Genomic DNA, 18,239 nt, shown 5'->3' with positions numbered 1-18,239 from the left:
ATTGGAAAAGACCCTGATGCTGGGAAGGATTGGGGGCAGGAGGAGAGGGGACGACAGAGGATGAGATGGTTGGATGGCATCACCGACTCGACGGACAAGAGTTTGAGTGGACTCCGGGAGTTGGTGATGGACAGGGAGGCCTGGGGTGCTGCAGGCCATGGGGTCGAAAGAGTTGGACTCGACTGAGACTGAACTGAGCTGAGTGATGCTGGTGATGAGGGATGCAGAGGAGATGCTGATAATTACCCCCGCCCCCTGGCAGAGGACGCCTGCAGTGGGGGAGGGGAAGGAGGGGAAGCTGCTCGCTCTTCTCTCCCATCCCCCAGTGGCCTCCGCTCCCCACTCGGCCCCCAGACGCCTCCCCCCATGCAGGCCGCAGACCATGCGCCTGGGTGCCACGCCCAGCCTGGTGTGGAAGCCCCGGGAATGAGTCCCATGGCAGCCCTCTTCCGGAACCCAGGCATGAGGGTTAAAGTTTAGCCTTTGTGTTGTAGTTGGTTATTGGTTCACAGGGCGTGGCAGCGGGAGCCGGAGTAAGTGGCAGTGACCCTGGCTGAGGGGTGGAGGGGAGACTCTGCAAGGGCCCTGGGAGCCCCCTTCGTGCCCCGAAGCCCCCCGGGCGCTGCCCTCCGGAATCCCGCTTCCCCCGTCCGCGTCTGGCACGGACGCTCCATGGGCCAGGGGCTCCAGCTGCCGCCTCCGTGCGCACAGACCACCGTCCCTGCCTCCTCTGCCTTCAGCTCCTTCCCCAGCATCGTGGCCGTCCCAGTCCTCCCACCGAGAGGCCCTTCCTCCCGTGCCGGCTCGCAGAGGCGCAGGGCCCAGCTCTCCTCGCGCGGCGTCCCCCCCCGCCCGCCCTTCGCTCGCTCTCCGTGCCCCCGGAGCCCGTCCAGCCTGGGCCGTCTGGGATCAGCCCCCGCCCTGCCCGTGTGTGCCGCCTCTCCCTGGGAGCCCGCCCTGCCCGTGTGTGCCGCCTCTCCCTGGGAGCCCGTCCGCCGTGTCACTGGCCTTTCCCTGCTGTGACTCCAGGCTGTGCTCTGCTCCCCTCGCGGCTTCTGTCCTGGCCTGTTGCTCAGGACGAGGCTCCGTCCCTTGCACCCCGCATCCCACGCTCCGCCCCCCATCTCTCAGAGCCGTGACAGACACGTCACAGCGTCAGGACAACCCCGTGTGCGCTCCAGGGGCCACTGGCACCACTCGTCGTAGACCGACAGTCGTGTTTCTCTGCATTTGCCCCGTTTCCCATGCGACCGTCCCTCGCCTGCCCCGTCAGCCCCAGGCGTGTCGCCTGGAGCAGCCCCTCTGCCAACTTGTCACCTGACCCGCCTGGACAGGTGGACGCTTGGCAGCCCCTATTTTCCGGCATCTTTTTAAAACCTCGTGGTTTGGTTTCCTGAGACCAGAGCATCTGAAAGCATGTCTCTTCTGTCCTCAGCATGAATGAGGGGCCGGCGTTCATTTCTTGGTTGGAAACAGCCTCCTTTCAGGACTTGGAAGGCACTGCTTCCAGAGGCCGAGCCCACCCCCGACCCCGCCCCATGTTCTGAAACTGCGTGCCATGAGCCACTAGTCCCACCTGGCGTCTGGGTACTCGGTGGGGCCCTTTCTGTCTGGAAATATCTGTTCTTCTGCTCTGATCCATTTTCTTCATTTATATGAAAACAATTATTTCCTTCACTCTCTTTCTGGAAATCCTATTATACTGACCTCTTGAGGCCATCTTCTGATTTTATCTTCCTTTTTCATATCTATATCTTTTTGCTCTACTTTCTGAGAAATTACCTCAATTTTGTCTTCAAAATCTTCTCTTGAATTCTTCTGGATTTTTTCCAATCCCTGCATCTTTTGTTTTCAAATCGTCCTTATTTTATACAGTGTCTTATTTTTGCCCCCTGGGACCGTGTCACTGTGCGGCTCTTCGCGGGGGCGCCTGGAACCTGTCTGTCCGTTCTCCTCTCACTTACCTCCCGCTTGTTCTGTTGCCTCCAAGTTGCTCTGTTTCGGTTTGTCTCTTGTGATCTCTTGTCTCCGTATGTGTGGTTTTCCTCACGTATGTCTGGCAAGCCTTAGTGTTTGGCTCATATTTGAAAGTGGGGGCCTAAAAGCTGGTTGGGGTTTCTAGGACCTAGAGCTCGGGGGCTTCTGGTCACTCTGGGGGCTCTGAAGGGCCATTTGCTTGGAGAATGGAGCCCAGAGAGTGTCCCTAGCCTCCCCCCCAAGCAGGGGCCAGCCTGACCCCTGCCTCACTCCTAGAAAGAGGTACCCTGACCCCCGCACCTCCTGGGGGCCGAGAGTGCCCAGAGCTCAGGTACAGCCCACCTATGTGCTCTCCGCGTGGGGACCCCGCCTCGGGGGCGCAGGGCCGTCCCTCCTGCCACCATCACAGGGATGCTGAGCCTGCCGCCTGGTGATGTGGGCCCCGGGGGTCTGGGCCCCAGCCTGCTCCTGGAGGAACCGAGCCCCTCCGTCCTGAGCACCCGGGGCTGCCCGGCTCCACCTACCCACTGCCCACTCGTGAGCCTGTTTTTGGGGCTCCTCCCCCATCCTTCATGCTCATCCGTCTGCTTGACGCAGGTCATCTCTTCTCTCCCGCGGTCCAGCCCTTGTAGACTGACCCATGTCTGCAGGTGGGTCGGGGAAGGAGGAGAAGAGGGTGCAGCCAGCCTCCCATCCAGAGCCACTGCCTCTCCCAAGCCACCCGGGGCCTCTGCTGCCGACCTCCCGGCCCCACCCGCCCCGCTCCAGCAGCGCTTCCTGCAGGGACCCCTGTAGGTTCTGGGGGTCCCTGCTTGCTTCACCCCACCCACTCCTCAGAGGGGCTCCTGGGTAGGGAGGTGTGAGCTGCCCCTCATCTCGCCATGTGGCGCTCAGATCTGCTCTCAGTGCTGTCTCAGGCTCTTAGCGCTCCTTAGGAGCCAGCAGTTGACTTCACCGTTCAAGTCTGCGGGATCCCACGTGGTGAACACCATCCCAGAGAGCAGGATGCGCTCCTGCCGACCGGCGGGATCCTCACTCCCCGCCAGCCGCGCACAGGCCCGCTCTGCGCAGAGTCACCTGTTAGGGCAGGTCCGCCCGTGCCTCTCGCTGGTGAATACAGCGCTCCATATACTGTTGCAACCCAAGGCTTCCTGGCCCTTGGCCGAAGCTTCTGCCTGCTGCCTGGAGCAGACCAGAAAGTGGCTCTGTGGCTCCGTCCTGCTCTGAGCCCTTCGCTCAGAGCCGTGGCCACGGACGCCCCTCCAGGCCGGCCAGCAGCGTGGGGCAGAGGAGACCTCCGTGTGGGCAGCTCACCCTGCAGGCGCCCGAAGTGCCTGCTCGGTTCTGCCAGGCAGGCCCTTCCCCAGCTGCTCCCACTTCAGCTGCTGCAACAAGTGCTGATGTTGGCCCAGGACCACAGCGCAGCCCAGCGAGCCCATGATGTCGGGGAAGGTCACCCTAAGCCTGCTGTTGGCCCGCTGGTGTGGACAGAACCGGATGCCCACCGTCGGCCCGCCAGTGTGGATGGCACCGGATGCCCGCCGTCGGCCCGCCGGTGTGGACGGAACCGGATGCCCGCCGTCGGCCCCCCGGTGTGGACGGAACCGGATGCCCACTGTCGGCCTGCCGGTGTGGACGGCATCGGACACCCGCTGTTGGCCTGCTGGTGTGGACGGAACCGGATGCCCTCCCGGGGCTGAGGCTGAGGATGTGTCCCTGACTCGTCCCCTGGACCTGGCGGACGACTGGTCTGCATGCCAGAACCCCAGCAAGGCCTGTGTTCTCCTGTTCTCCAAGGATGTTTCTACTGTTCTAAATGGTAGTTTAAAAAAAAAAAAAAAAAAGATGGTATTGGGAAAGAGAAGGAGGAAGAATATGTACCAGAGCCTTAGGTTATGGCAAAGCCTGAGACAGTCCGTTTCTAGCTCTGCAGAAAAAGTCCCCCAGCCCCTGGTCCAGACACGCGGGGGGCGGTGTCGTGTGTGCCCGTGTTCCCGCATGAGCGTGGCCCGCCGCACGTTACATGTGGGTGAGCACTTGCTGAGATGCGTCAGGAAGGCATGTGAGCTTGCTTCTCTTTGCGAGTATGAAATGTGAACAAAAATAAAACTAAAACATGCTCATGAGGAACAACTGTCCTTTCATTGACTAGAAGCGCTCCCACAGAGAGAGCCTGCGGAAACGACGACTTTAGAGCTACATAGGCGATCTCTGGGAATCTTGACTTCACCAGCTACCCTCCCTTGCTGTGGATGCTGGCTGAGGCTTGGTCTTCAGCTGCCCTCCCGTGCTGTGGACGCCGGCTGAGGGCTGAGGTTTGGTCTTCATCCACCTGGGGTCACAGGCTTCCCCTCTCACGGCACCTTTAGTCTAAAGCATGTCCAGGTGAGTGTTCCAAAGGCTTAGCTCTGAGCCTGCCAAGTAAGTCTAGGCAAGGGTAAGAAAATAAACCAAATAAGTAAATAGCCAAACACCCTTTCTTGAGTCAATTAATTAATAGAAAATTCATGGAAAATGCCAGTTCGTTCAACATAATCTGCTGTAACTCTCTGTGTGTTGTGGGATGTTTTTCCTATTTGCCTTTAGCCTGTGGGCAAGCCCAGCGTACTCACAAACTTATTGTTTCTCCAGCGATGAAATGTGATCCCCATGCTGTCAGAAAGCGCTTTAAACACAGAACCTCCGGATGGTCGATCAGAAATAAAGCTTGTGATGCCGCTTTATGTCTCTGATACCCGACCTCTGTCCAGAATACAACCGCGATTAACGTTTGCTGTCCATCTTCAACGACACCTATAAGGCGCGTGGTCCAGTGGCCAGTGTGATACTCTGCTCTTCCCTCCAAGCCGCCTGTGGCTGGTCGGGGCACAGGACAAGCCCCTGTGGCTGGTTGGGGGCACAGGATGAGCCCCTGTGGCTGGTCGGAGCACAGGTCCGCCCTGTAATAGAACTCTTTGCCCGCCGATAGAGCAAAGATCTGAGATCAAGTTTTAGAGTCAAACATTACCCTGCAACGTATTCCCTTCTTTGCCAAAAAGTTTCATTTGTGAAAATAATTAAAATTATATAGTATGTTTTTGTTGTTTGAGTATTGGTTTGTGGAAGCGCAGAGGTCAGCTCTAAGCAGAGTCTCTGTTTCTGTAAAAGTGAGAATGTAAAATCAAGCTCCAGCGAGAAGCCAGTGTTGAAGCGTGTGCACTTGTCTCCCGGGCTCGGGACAGTGGGGCTGTGCCTGGGGCCCTGGAGGATGGGTGACTGTGGGTGTTTACGGGGGAAAACGAGTCCACAGAGCTCACGGCTGAGTAAGAGGAGGAGAGGCTGGCAGACCCTTTCTTAGCAGGAAGTGACTGAATCGTTACAGTTTTCGGAGATTTAGTCACCTGGGATTTGTCACTGGGGCCTGTGGCTGCCTGGGTACAGCAAGGTGACTGGTGTGTAATACCGAGATGATGTGAACAGTTAATTAGGACATGAAACTTGTTCCAAATTGGAATGCATTAAAATTACAATAAATACACCTAAAACTCAAAAAAAAAAGGGGGGGTGGAGAGACAGAAGCGATTACTTCATAATAATTGACTTTATCAAGGATAGTCTAAAGAAGCACAGAGTCTTTGAGATCCCGGAAAATTGCTGAATTCCTTATTCTGGCTAATCTCTTCACTGAGGTCTCACTTCTGACTGCATCGTGATTGTCTTTAACGAGGCGGGGCAAGCCCTGACTTTTGAAATGGATCTGGGAAGGCCCTAAGGCCGCGGGGTTAGCGGTTAGCGGTTAGCGTTGGCCTGCGCTCCTGAGTTAACGCGCTTCCATGCTCCGCCGGGCACCCTGGCCGGTGCTCCCAAGCAACCAGGTGCTGATGACTAAGTCTTTATCTCCTTTCCAGGTGGGAAGGGAAGAATGAAAACGAAGTGGGCAGATGTAAAGAGACCGGCAAAATTCACGTGACTGTGGACCTCAAGTACTACCGGCCCACTGAAGTGGTAAGACTCTCGGCCGTGTTTCCACTGGCCCCTCCTGGGAGGTCGTCCCTGGACGCCACGGTCAGGCTGCCCAGCCCCACACTGGGCGGTCTGCCACCCTAGCGCCTTACCCAAACCAGAGCCCTGGGAGGCGAATTTGGGGCGCTGTTCTTGGCACAAGAGGCACCGCTGTATAAAGGAGAGCAGGGGTATATCTCATACCCGGGGAAGGGCTGGTTTCAGAAATGGAGACTCCGGTCAAAGGCAGGCCAGTCAAGGTTAGGCCTGCTTGATGGCTGAGTCCTAGAACCTGCGGGATGTCCGTCTTCCAGGGCCCCATGACCTGCAGGGTCTGGAGGCCCCAGTGCACACGCACCTGCACACGTTCACAAACACACTCACATGCACACGCATGCACTCACACACACATGCACGCATTCACGTGCACTCACACAGTCAAATGTACTGAGTCACATACACACGCACTCACTTGCATACACATGTACTCACACACTCACATGAATAGGTGCACACAACCACATGTATTCACACTGTCACACACACGTGCACTCACATACACACACATGTACACACAGTCACATACACATGCACACACACACACAAACCTGAGCCGCGTGAGCCTGTACACTTTTTGAGCCTCAGCTCAAGTATAGTCGTGGGTGTGAAGCCTTTACTGGCCAGTGTACTACATCACTGAGCTTCCAGCTTTTTCTTTTGGATCTACACCATACGCTGTACATACCATATTATAACATGTATAACAGCTTGTTATACTCATTTCTTTACATGTTTTTCTCCAAACTGTGAACTCTTTGAGGAGGACTCTTTTCCTATCTCAGACGATAACAAACTTGGCATAGGTGCTGGTTGGCAGGTGGGTGGGTGGATGGTGCGTGGTCCCTGCGTTCAGGGGCTCCTGTAAACTCAGCATCAGTGCCGGTTGGTGGGTAGGTGGGCGGATGGTGCGTGGTCCCTGTGTTCAGGGGCTCCTGTAAACTCAGCATCAGTGCCGGTTGGTGGGTGGGTGGGCGTATGGTGCGTGGTCTCTGCGTGCAGGGGCTCCTGTCTGGAGAAGCAGCTGGGAGGTGTCAGGGCACAGCGCCCCCCTTCCCTCACTGTGTAAGAATTCCTGGCTGGGTGTTGCCACTTAAACATGGGCCACCTTCACTCAGGTCGAAACTCACTGTTTTAAAGGGACAGACCTGGGGTGATAGAAAGCAGCGTCTTGAGAGAGGTGTTCAAATGTGGTGGTTCCCAAACGAAATGTGTGTTAACTGTGAACACGTTACCCTGGAACCTGTTCGACCTGTGTTTTGAACCAAATTCCTGGCTGCCGCGCCACCTTTCTGAGGTCAGGAAAGCCCCGCGAAGGAAGATTGAAAGTGAACGTGTCTCGGTGATCACCATCAGCCGGTCTTGTCTCAGACAAAGGAGAGGCAGCGTTTCACGGGCAGTCCACTTGGGCGGGACAGCGAGGAGAGGAAGTGTGCAGGGCTGTCCAGCCGGGCGGGGCGGCCTCTGACTGCGGCGAACAATGGCGTGCTGTGCCGGGAGTGGGTGTGCCGGCAGGGGATGTGCGGCCGGGAGGGGCCGGGGCGGCCCTGCTGACGCAGCAGGGGGCCCTGCCCTGGAGCCCACACCCGCTGCCCACCCGGGCCCAGAGATGCCGCAGGCTGGCGTATTTCTGGAGCCTAAACGGGCAGCCTGTGTCCCAGCTTGCAACGCGAGTTGCCATCTCAGACTGGGAGTGGACGGGGCCAGCCCTCCACCCGTGACACCGTCACCCCGGGCCTTCTTTCCGAAGCCAGGAGGCCGTTACCAGCAGCTTGGCTGTCAGCCTCACCTGGGGACCCTGGGGCTTGGTGGGGACATGGCATGAGAGAGCAGAGGAGCCTAGGGCTCACGAGTCGGTTTTCGAAGCCCCCGTGGGCCATCTTTCCTGCCAAAGCTCCGCGTCAGTCCGTCCTTTTGTTCCCGCGGACGCCGTGGTGGTACCTGCTCTGCAGGTCTGTCCACAGAGGGCGTCTGAGCCTGAGGCGCCACCTGGCTCCGTGGGCTCCTCTCGCCCATCTGTCGCCCCCAGGCCCCCGTTACTGCTGCGGGAGCCTGTCCTCCCTGCCCCGCTCAGGGCTCCGTGGGGCATGTGCAGTGAGGCTCAACTTTTCACCTCATTCCTCAGCACAGCAGCTTTCCCAGAACCGAGCAGTCTGACAGGCTGAGGCAGAGCTGCCCCGGGCGCTGTGTTCCTCCAGGTGAAAGGGGACCAGACCCAGAGCCGCCGGCGCGAGCTTGCACTTGGGTCTGGGCCCTGTCCAGCAGCCGGGGGGGGCGGGGGTCGCTGGGACGAGGCCTGAGAAGCGCTGGGCGTGGGGGCCGTGGGGGCCGTGGAGCCCCCCAGGGCCGGCGGCGGCCTGCCTTTTCTGTGGTCAGGTCCATCTTCGGGGGCCACAGGCTCCTCCCTCCTCGGGTTCTAGAAAAGCTCCTTTCCCTGGCCACTTTGTCCTGTGTCTTCAGCACCTCGCACACCTCGGAGCCAACCGCAGAACTAGATCATCTTAGGGTCCAGTGCTTCCGGAGAGACTGCCAGGGGGAAATGCCAGACAGGAAACATGGGGGCAGGCTCTCAGGACATGGCAGGCCCCTGAACACCAGCATCCGCAAGCAAGACTAACGGGAGGCACAGATCTGTGTCATTTTGTGAATAAGATTCAGACCAAGGAAGGCTGTTTACCCAGCAGAGCCCAGCATGAGCCCCAGGGAGCCCACCAGTGGTTCTTTATGGAGCAGAACTCCTATCCGGGGACCTTTCCCCTGTTGATCTCACCGCGGCGGGCTCCTTGGTCCCGCTCCCGCTCCGCATGGAAGTCCTGAAAGTGTGTGTCTGAGCTCAGGATGCTGGCGTCCACTTAGAGCTGAGCGGAGTCCTGTTCTGGGTCTCTCGGTGGACACCTCTGGGCTTCCCCTGAATGTTTAGTTGTTTGGCTCGGGTGGAGAACTTGATTCTGGAAACTGGGCTTTACTTTTCCCAGGGTTGGTGACCACCCTGTGAAGACTGGGCCCCCCTCCTCTGCTGGTCTCTCTGGGTGCATGCTACGCGGAGCCCTGGCGATGGGTGTCCGTGCCCCGGAAGAAGCAGTGTTGGGCTGAAGGCCAGGCGTCCTGAGTTCAGAAACTGTCCATTACAGACAGGTGACCTCAAACCTGTTACTCCTCGATGCGTCTGTCTGCCTGTTTTTAAAAATGGAGTTAATAGTCAAACTTCTTTCAAAGAATTGTTGTAGAAGTAATAATCAGTTCTACAAACTGCTCATTAGAACAGTGGTACACAGTAAAACACCCAGCATTGATGCTATTATTGTTAGTTATTCATTCTTTCAGCAAATATTTGCAAAACCCTGTTTTAGACCCTAAGAATCGAGCATGGACGACACACACACCCCATCGCCATGGGGAGTGTAGGTGGGAATAACAGGTCAGTTACTCAAGCCGACTGCCTTTTGAAAGACAGACTGACATCGCTGAAGGATTGTGTGTATTAACTGCTAACAAGTCAGTGACGTGATACAATCAAGGCTTCTAGCAAACATTTTACTATGTACTTTGATTTCTTTATTCTTTTTTTATTTTGATTTTTATCCTTTCTGACCCTGTCTCTGAAAATTCAATAGCAATTCAGGGATATAGAATTATCATGTAAATATGAGAAATTTAACAATGATTTATTACTTAATTTAAAATAATAACAAAGATGTTTTCTTTTTGTCTGAAAATTTTTAACTTGGGAAATTCACAAAGATTGGATTAAGAAGTATTCATCCCAACGTGGCAATTGTTAATCACACCAAATGGTCAGTTCACTTAAAGAAAAGCTAAGATTTTCTTTTTTTCGGTGAAACAAACAAACCAAAAACTGCCTTTTTTTTTTTTTTTTTTTTTTTCTGCAGAGCACTTTAAGAAATGTTATGGGAAATGCATTCACAGACCAAATTTGAAAGCACCTATTTTTCATGAAAAAATATCTTTAAATTCCACTGACGATGGAGCTGAATTTTCCTCCCTGTCCTGTTTGTCTCTAACATGGACTTTTCTTGATGTGGTATTTCCAACACCGGCCACTGTGACTGGCTTTTTCTTTCTTTACCTAGATACATTATGTTATTCCCATTCTTTATAGATATTAGAAAAAAGTCCTGAGTTAAAATCTAGATCTGGGAAAGCAGTAACTTCAAAGAAGGCAAAGCCAGTTAAAACAACACCTTCCTTCAGCAGAAACATGTGGCCTGTTTCTAATCAAATTACCACACGCTTGTCGAGCTGTCCCCTCTGCAAACTTTTCCTAATATTTTTCTGTAAATGATGTTAAGTTAAATGGCCCATAATTGCTTGTTCTATCTCGTAGCCCTGTTTAGAATAATGCAGGGTAACACTTTCCAGACCTCAGGAATCTGATCTGTCATCAGAGGACTTGTATAAATACCAGTTAGACCTTCGCCCAGCGCCACCCCGGGCCGCGGCGGGGGTCTTGAAAAGGCCCCTCTTCCCTGAGTCTGTGCTCCCGCCCCGGCAGGAAGCCGGACCCTGCCTTCCCCGTGGCTCCGTCTTCCCCAGCCCCCCTGGAGGCCCCCCATCGCTCAGTCCTGGTCCTCTGACCCCCAGGGCCCTCATCCCCCACCGCTGCCCTCCTGCCCTTTGTGGGGCCAGGGAAGAGGAAGCTGGCCCGGAGGACGAAGGGCGAGCCCCGCCTCTGCCGGGACCAGGAGAGGAGCGGCTGGGCTCCCGGCTCAGCGTCCGCCCTCTCGTAACCGCCAGGTGCAGTGGCGTGGATGCTGTCGCAGTGCGTCGCTTCGGACGGAGCTTCCTCTTTGTAATTACTCCCTGACCTTCTCACCACTCGTGTTTATAAGGAGTTTATGTCTCGGAACCACTGTTGACATACTTAAGCCAGGGCGGCTCCGCCCTCCCAGGCTCCGCCCCCTAAGCTTTGTGTCCCTCCTTAACCGCGCTGCCCCTCTGCCCCTCTCCTTCCAGGGACGGACCCACGAGTGCCGTGCACCTATCTGTCTGCACTCGAGTCTCAGCCACACTGCCGCCTGGCCTCCTCCGTGCAGGACCCCCGGGCAGGGGACACTCCTCCTAAAGCCTGAGCTCCTCCCTGGCTGCCCACCCCTCAAGAGTGTTTGTATCTAATGAAATAGTAGTTGTGTCCTGACCACAGTGCCCCTGACTTCCTCCTGTTGTTCCTTGAAGGGTTCATGATTAGACCTGGATCAGAATGGTGCCATTCAGCTTTGGGGGGAAGAAGGTACAGATTTTAGAGGAACCCCTATTGGTGCACCGAATGGTGCAACCTGCATTAGGAATGCTGGTCTGCACGTTCCTAATGCATGACAGGTTTCCCAGGTAAGTCAGAAGTGTCCGCCTCCTAAACCTGGTGTAAGAACGCCTAAACTAAGGAACAGGTCAGCACCCAGCCGCTGAGAGGCCCTGCAGCTTTTAGGGTTCATTATAGGGATCCCTCAGGCTTAGGGGCGTGCGGTAGCTCCTCCTGCCCGTCGCCCCTGGCCTCGGGCTTGGGGCATGGGGTATCTCCTCCCGGCCGCCACCCCTGACCTTGGCCCGAGGCCAGGGACGGCGGCCGGGAGGACCAACCCCACGTCCAAGGAGCCGTGGCTGCGTGGGCGCAGGAGGGCCTAGAGGAGCTATCCCACACTGAAGGTCAGGAAGGGTGGCGGTGAGGAGATACCCCTCATCCAAGGTAAAGAGCAATGGCTGTGCTTTGCTGGAGCAGCCGTGAAAAGAGACCCCACGTCCAAGGTAAGAGAAACCCAAGACGGTAGGTGTTGCAAGAGGCCATCAGAGGGCAAACACACTGAACCATACTCACAGAAAACTAGTCAATCTAATCACACTAGGACCACAGCCTTGTCTAACTAAATGAAACTAAGCCATGCCCATGGGGCAACCCAAGACGGGCGGGTCATGGTGGAGAGATCTGACAGATTGTGGTCCACTGGAGAAGGGAATGGCAAACCACTTCAGTATTCTTGCCTTGAGAACCCCATGAACAGTATGAAAAGGCAAAATCATAGGATACTGAAAGAGAAACTCCCCACGTCAGTAGGTGCCCAATATGCTACTGGAGATCAGTGGAGAAATAACTCCAGAAAGAATGAAAGGATGGAGCCAAAGCAAAAACAATACCCAGCTGTGGATGTGACTGGTGATAGAAGCAAGGTCCGATACTGTAAAGAGAAATATTGGATAGGAACCTGGAATGTCAGGTCCATGAATCAAGGCAAATTGGAAGTGGTCAAACAAGAGATGGCAAGAGTGAATGTTGACATTCTAGGAATCAGTGAACTGAAATGGACTGGAATGGGTGAATTTAACTCAGATGACCATTATATCTACTACTGCGGGCAGGAATCCCTCAGAAGAAATGGAGTGGCCATCATGGTCAACAAGAGAGTCCGAAATGCAGTACTTGGATGCAATCTCATAAACGACAGAATGATCTCTGTTCGTTTCCAAGGCAAACCATTCAATATCACAGTAATCCAAGTCTATGCCCCAACCAGTAATGCTGAAGAAGCTGAAGTTGAACGGTTCTATGAAGACCTACAAGACCTTTTAGAACTAACACCCAAAAAAGATGTCCTTTTCATTATAGGGGACTGGAATGCAAAAGTAGGAAGTCAAGAAACACCTGGAGTAACAGGCAAATTTGGCTTTGGAATGCGGAATGAAGCAGGGCAAGAAAATGCACTGGTCATAACAAACACCCTCTTCCAACAACACAAGAGAAGACTCTATACATGAACATCACCAGATGATCAACACCGAAATCAGATTGATTATATTCTTTGCAGCCAAAGATGGAGAAGCTCTATACAGTCAGCAAAAACAAGACCAGGAGCTGACTGTGGCTCAGACCATGAACTCCTGATTGCCAAATTCAGACTTAAATTGAAGAAAGTAGGGAAAGCCACTAGACCATTCAGGTATGACCTAAATCAAATCCCTTATGATTATACAGTGGAAGTGAGAAATAGATTTAAGGGCCTAGATCTGATAGATAGAGTGCCTGATGAACTATGGAATGAGATTTGTGACATTGTAGAGGAGACAGGGATCGAGACCATTCCCATGGAAAAGAAATGCAAAAAAGCAAAATGGCTGTCTGGGGAGGCCTTACAAATAGCTGTGAAAAGAAGAGAAGCGAAAAGCAAAGGAGAAAAGGAAAGATATAAACATCTGAATGCAGAGTTCCAAAGAATAGCAAGAAGAGATAAGAAAGCCTTCTTCAGCAATCAATGCAAAGAAATAGAGGAAAACAACAGAATGGGAAAGACTAGGCATCTCTTCAAGAAAATCAGAGATACCAAAGGAACATTTCATGCAAAGTTGAGCTCGATAAAGGACAGAAATGGTATGGACCTAACAGAAGCAGAAGATATTAAGAAGAGATGGCAAGAATACACAGAAGAACTGTACGAAAAAGATCTTCACGACCCAGATAATCACGATGGTGTGATCACTCACCTAGAGCCAGACATCCTGGAATGTGAAGTCAAGTGGGCCTTAGAAAGCATCACTACGAACAAAGCTAGTGGAGGTGATGGAATTCCAGTTGAGCTATTCCAAATCCTGAAAGATGATGCTGTGAAAGTGCTGCACTCAATATGCCAGCAAATTTGGAAAACTCAGCAGTGGCCACAGGACTGGAAAAGGTCAGTTTTCATTCCAATCCCAAAGAAAGGCAATGCCAAAGAATGCTCAAACTACCGCACAATTGCACTCATCTCACACGCTAGTAAAGTCATGCTCAAAATTCTCCAAGCCAGGCTTCAGCAATACGTGAACCATGAACTTCCTGATCTTCAAGCTGGTTTTAGAAAAGGCAGAGGAACCAGAGATCAAATTGCCAACATCTGCTGGATCATGGAAAAAGGAAGAGAGTTCCAGAAAAACATCTATTTCTGCTTTATTGACTATGCCAAAGCCTTTGACTGTGTGGATCACAATAAACTGTGGAAAATTCTTCAAGAGATGGGAATACCAGACCACCTGATCTGCCTCTTGAGAAATTTGTATGCAACAGTTAGAACTGGACATGGAACAACAGACTGGTTCCAAATAGGAAAAGGAGTATGTCCAGGCTGTATATCATCACCCTGCTTATTTAACTTATATGCAGAGTATATCATGAGAAACGCTGGACTGGAAGAAGCACAAGCTGGAATCAAGATTGCCGGGAGAAATATCAATAACCTCAGATATGCAGATGACACCACCCTTATGGCAGAAAGTGAAGAGGAACTCAAAAGCCTCTTGATGAAAGTGAAAGAGGAGAGTGAAAAAGTTGGCTTAAAGCTCAACATTCAGAAAACGAAGATCATGGCATCTGGTCCCATCACTTCATGGGAATTAGATGAGGAAACAGTGGAAACAATGTCAGACTTTGTTTTTCTGGGCTCCAAAATCACTACAGATGGTGACTGCAGCCATGAAATTAAAAGACACTTACTCCTTGGAAGGAAAGTTATGACCAACCTAGATAGCATGTTCAAAAGCAGAGACATTACTTTGCCAACAAAGATTCATCTAGTCAAGGCTATGGTTTTTCCTGTGGTCATGTATGGATGTGAGAGTTGGACTGTGAAGAAGTCTGAGAGCCGAAGAATTGATGCTTTTGAACTGTGGTGTTGGAGAAGACTCTTGAGAGTCCCTTGGACTGCAAGGAGATCCAACCAGTCCCTTCTGAAGGAGATCAGCCCTGGGATTTCTTTGGAAGGAATGGTGCTGAAGCTGAAACTCCAGTACTTTGGCCACCTCATGTGAAGAGTTGACTCATTGGAAAAGACTCTGATGCTGGGAGGGATTGGGGGCAGGAGGAGAAGGGGATGACAGAGGATGAGATGGCTGGATGGCATCACTGACTCGATGGACTTGAGTCTGAGTGAACTCTGGGAGTTGGTGATGGACAGGGAGGCCTGGCGTGCTGCGATTCATGGGGTCGCAAAGAGTCGGACACGACTGAGCGACTGATCTGATCTGATCTGATCTGATAGGGATCCCTTAGTGCACTCGCCACATCCATACCTTCAGCTTCTCAGAAGACGTAGCAGCACATATAGAGTAGACTGTCTCTATCCGACTGAGGCCTTCAAGGTTTCATCCTGAAGCAGCATTCACTGGATTCCTGCCATGGAAGCGAGTCCTCGCAGCCCATGTGAAATGTCCAGGCAGATGAAGCAGGGTCCTCGGCCATAGACAAGGGGATGGAGTGGAAGCTGTGGGCCGGTCCAGGGCAGGCCAGCAAGGCGCTCGCTGGACCGGGAGGTGGCAGCCGGACAGTGGCAGGTGCCAGGACTTTACAAACAGAGATCGCGGGGCCAGAGCAGGTGGGATGGTGCCACAGGACAGGCAGCACGTGAGGGCGCGCGGTGCAGGAGAGGGGCCATCACCCCATCGGGATCCCCCGAGGACCCAGGCACTCCGTTCGTGGGGCAGGTGCAGGGCGCTGAGCTCTGGCATGGTTTCAGGTCCTCGAGCTGGCGCTGGGTCTAGGGGCCTGCTGTGGAGGGGGGTTTGGGGCCTGATGTGCATGAGGAGTGTTGAGTGGCACTTAGGGGAGGGGGTCGTGAGCAGGAGTTGGTCCCCTGCAGGCAGGCATCTGTGGGTGCAGGAGGTCAGTCTTAGAAACCCATCTGAGGAAAACATTTGTGTCCAAGGTCCAGGAGGCCTGACTCTTCAGAGGGGTAAAGGGCTGATGCCAAAGACCTGACGTGAGCTGGCAGGCGGTGCCCACCCCCAGTCCAGGCAGACTGAATTTCAGGGTTGAGCAGAGACCTACTTTCAAACTGATGTGCCCGCAAGGCGGGATGCAGAGCGTTTAGTTCCTGAGGATGAAAGGCTCGTCTAGTAGAAGGTGCTTTGCACCACCTGTTACCGCTTTTATTACTCTCATCATGGTTAATTATCACCGTCAGCAGCGTCGTGTACGCCCATGGAATCATTGGTTATCAGAGGCCATCTCAAAGGCTTCTTTGAGCCATCGGTCCTGAGGTTTCCTGTAGTGCGTGCCTGGTTCTGTTGCCCGATGGCTTCGGGCAGAAACAGTCACGCGCTCCTTCACTGCCCACACTGCTTCTGGACCGATGGTCCTGGGGAAAGATGAGTTTCTACTCTGATTCTCTTCTTCTCTGTGCCAGGCCCTGGGGCCCAGCATGTTCCACGGCCACCCCCAGAACTGCAGCCTTGCCGGTGGGCTGGAAGTCAGCTGCCACGGGAGATGCTGGGCGGCCGTCCACCACCTTCCTGTCACCCGCCCCACCCACTCCTGCAGAAACCGGTCTCTGCGCACATCCTTGAACCCGACACCACTTCCCAGCCTGGAATCTGCATGGGCTCCTGTGCTCCTGCAGCAGATCAAACAGTGCACACGTTTGTTCCCTTGTGGTTCCAGACTCAGAAGCCTGAATAAGATCACGGCGTTGACAGAGCTGTGCTCCTTCCAGGGGCTTAAGGGTCTGGGTGTTCTGGAAGAAAACACTGAGTTGATCATGTGGAACCATTGCTGGGTCACAGCGTTTTCTGTTGTTTGGGAAACACACTGTTAATCACTTTGAGGAGAAAGAAGAAATGGAAGATTCTAGTTAGCTGTCAGTTGAAAGTTTGATCATGCACACCCTTGAAAACACGGTGAACACAGATGTGGGCCACCGTGGGTGAGGCCAGACTACACGTGCGGTGTTTCTGAGGGACAGCAGACGGGGGACAAGAACAAGGGGGCGATTGTGGTACAGAGAGGCCCAGAGGGCGTCCTGGAGCAGGGACCACTTCCTCCCACATGGAGACGCTGGCGCCCGGGGCCCTCCCAGACCCCCACAGCAAGTGCTCTGCCAGCGGGCAGTGCTCAACCCTCCTCGCCTCACGCCTCGTCCTCTTCTCCCTGCACTTGGACTCTGTTCCATCCTGTTCCTACTGTCATGAGCCTCAAAACCGTGTCATCCTTAAGCCCCGCTGAGTCCCTCTTCCTCTGAGACCCCCCCTGACAAGTGTCATCTGACCACTGGCCAGTCACTGCGGGTGACCCCTTGCAGTGTCTTCCTCTCCGTGACCAATTCTGATGAAAATTTCAGTCAGATGCATTGGACTGGGCTTTGGATAGACTCTCTGAAGCAGGTTCCCAGACACAGTTCTCATTAATGCGCGTTTCCCAGATGAAGAGGCGTGGTCTTACTGAAGATGGCTCTCTTGCAAGATGTTAACTTGCAATGACAGAGTGAAGAAACCGGACTTCTAAGGACTCATGGATCAGACGCACAGCGAGATGAAAAGAGAGCGAGCACGTGGATTAGAAAGAACGGTTATGATTCCCTGTGAGGTCCTTGTGCTGGCGCCACACACCGAGGTGAGAGACGAGCCCTTGTCACATGTCTGCTCATCTGTGGACGTGGCGTGCTTGTCCGGGGGTGTGCAGCCTGCCCTGGCTCCTCGGTGGACAGAGCGTGCATGTCCACGGACCTGGTGTGCTTGTCTGGGGGTGTGCAGCCTGCCCTGGCTCCTCAGTGGACAGAGCGTGCATGTCCACGGACCTGGTGTGCTTGTCCAGGGGTGTGCAGCCTGCCCTGGCCCCTGAGTGGACACAGCGTGCACGTCCATGGCCATGGAGCCTGCCCTGGCTTGTCCCCAGGCATGTGGTTTGTGTGTCTGTGGACGTGGAGCCGGTCCTCGGGTTGGTGGCTGTGACTGGCTCTCTTTGTGAATCAGCCCCTCCCAGCTGCCCTGCAGGTGAAGTAGGTGCTGCCACTCTGGCCTCATGTCTGCCCCCGCTGCTCAGGGAGGCCTTGGGAAGAGACGTGAGAAAACAGCCCAGGGTGGGCAGTGAGAGCCTGGCCCCGTCACCACGTGGGCCCAGCCGCCCCCGCCGATCCCGAGGGAGTAAGGACAGCTCCCGCTGGAATCTGTCTGTGAGGCCAGGGCGCTCATCCCTCGGGACAGCAGGGCCTGAGGCCGCCGTCCTAATTGTGGATTTCTATAACATATTTATCAAAAGGCTGCCACTTTCATGTCTGGCTAAACATGAAGCAGAGCTGCTGCCTGGCCACTGAGAGTGTCCCCTGCTGCCACCTTTCTTCCCATCCAGCTGTCTCACATCCAGACCTGGGTGCTAAGAAGCCTCATGTTCACAGCTTCATTGCTCTGGAATAAACACAGATCCTGGGCTTCCCAGGTGACTCAGTGGAGAAGAATTCACCTGCCAATACAGGAGA

General features: G+C 54.1%; 1 protein-coding gene across 2 annotated transcripts in view; it reads left to right on the top strand.

Moving 5' to 3' along the window:
• Positions 1-18,239, top strand: part of GMDS (GDP-mannose 4,6-dehydratase) — a 411,761-nt gene that overhangs the window by 349,212 nt on the left and 44,310 nt on the right. For both annotated transcript variants that reach the window (XM_045162304.1, XM_045162305.1), the window contains exon 6: positions 5,865-5,961. In XM_045162304.1, coding sequence (XP_045018239.1) covers positions 5,865-5,961 — 97 coding nt within the window. The remainder of the gene's footprint in view (positions 1-5,864; positions 5,962-18,239) is intronic.

Source organism: Bubalus bubalis, chromosome 2, assembly GCF_019923935.1.
Source record: "Bubalus bubalis isolate 160015118507 breed Murrah chromosome 2, NDDB_SH_1, whole genome shotgun sequence".
Classification (NCBI taxonomy): domain Eukaryota; kingdom Metazoa; phylum Chordata; class Mammalia; order Artiodactyla; family Bovidae; genus Bubalus; species Bubalus bubalis.
Note: the sequence above shows the minus strand (reverse complement) of the source record. Positions and strands in the feature narration are given on the sequence as shown.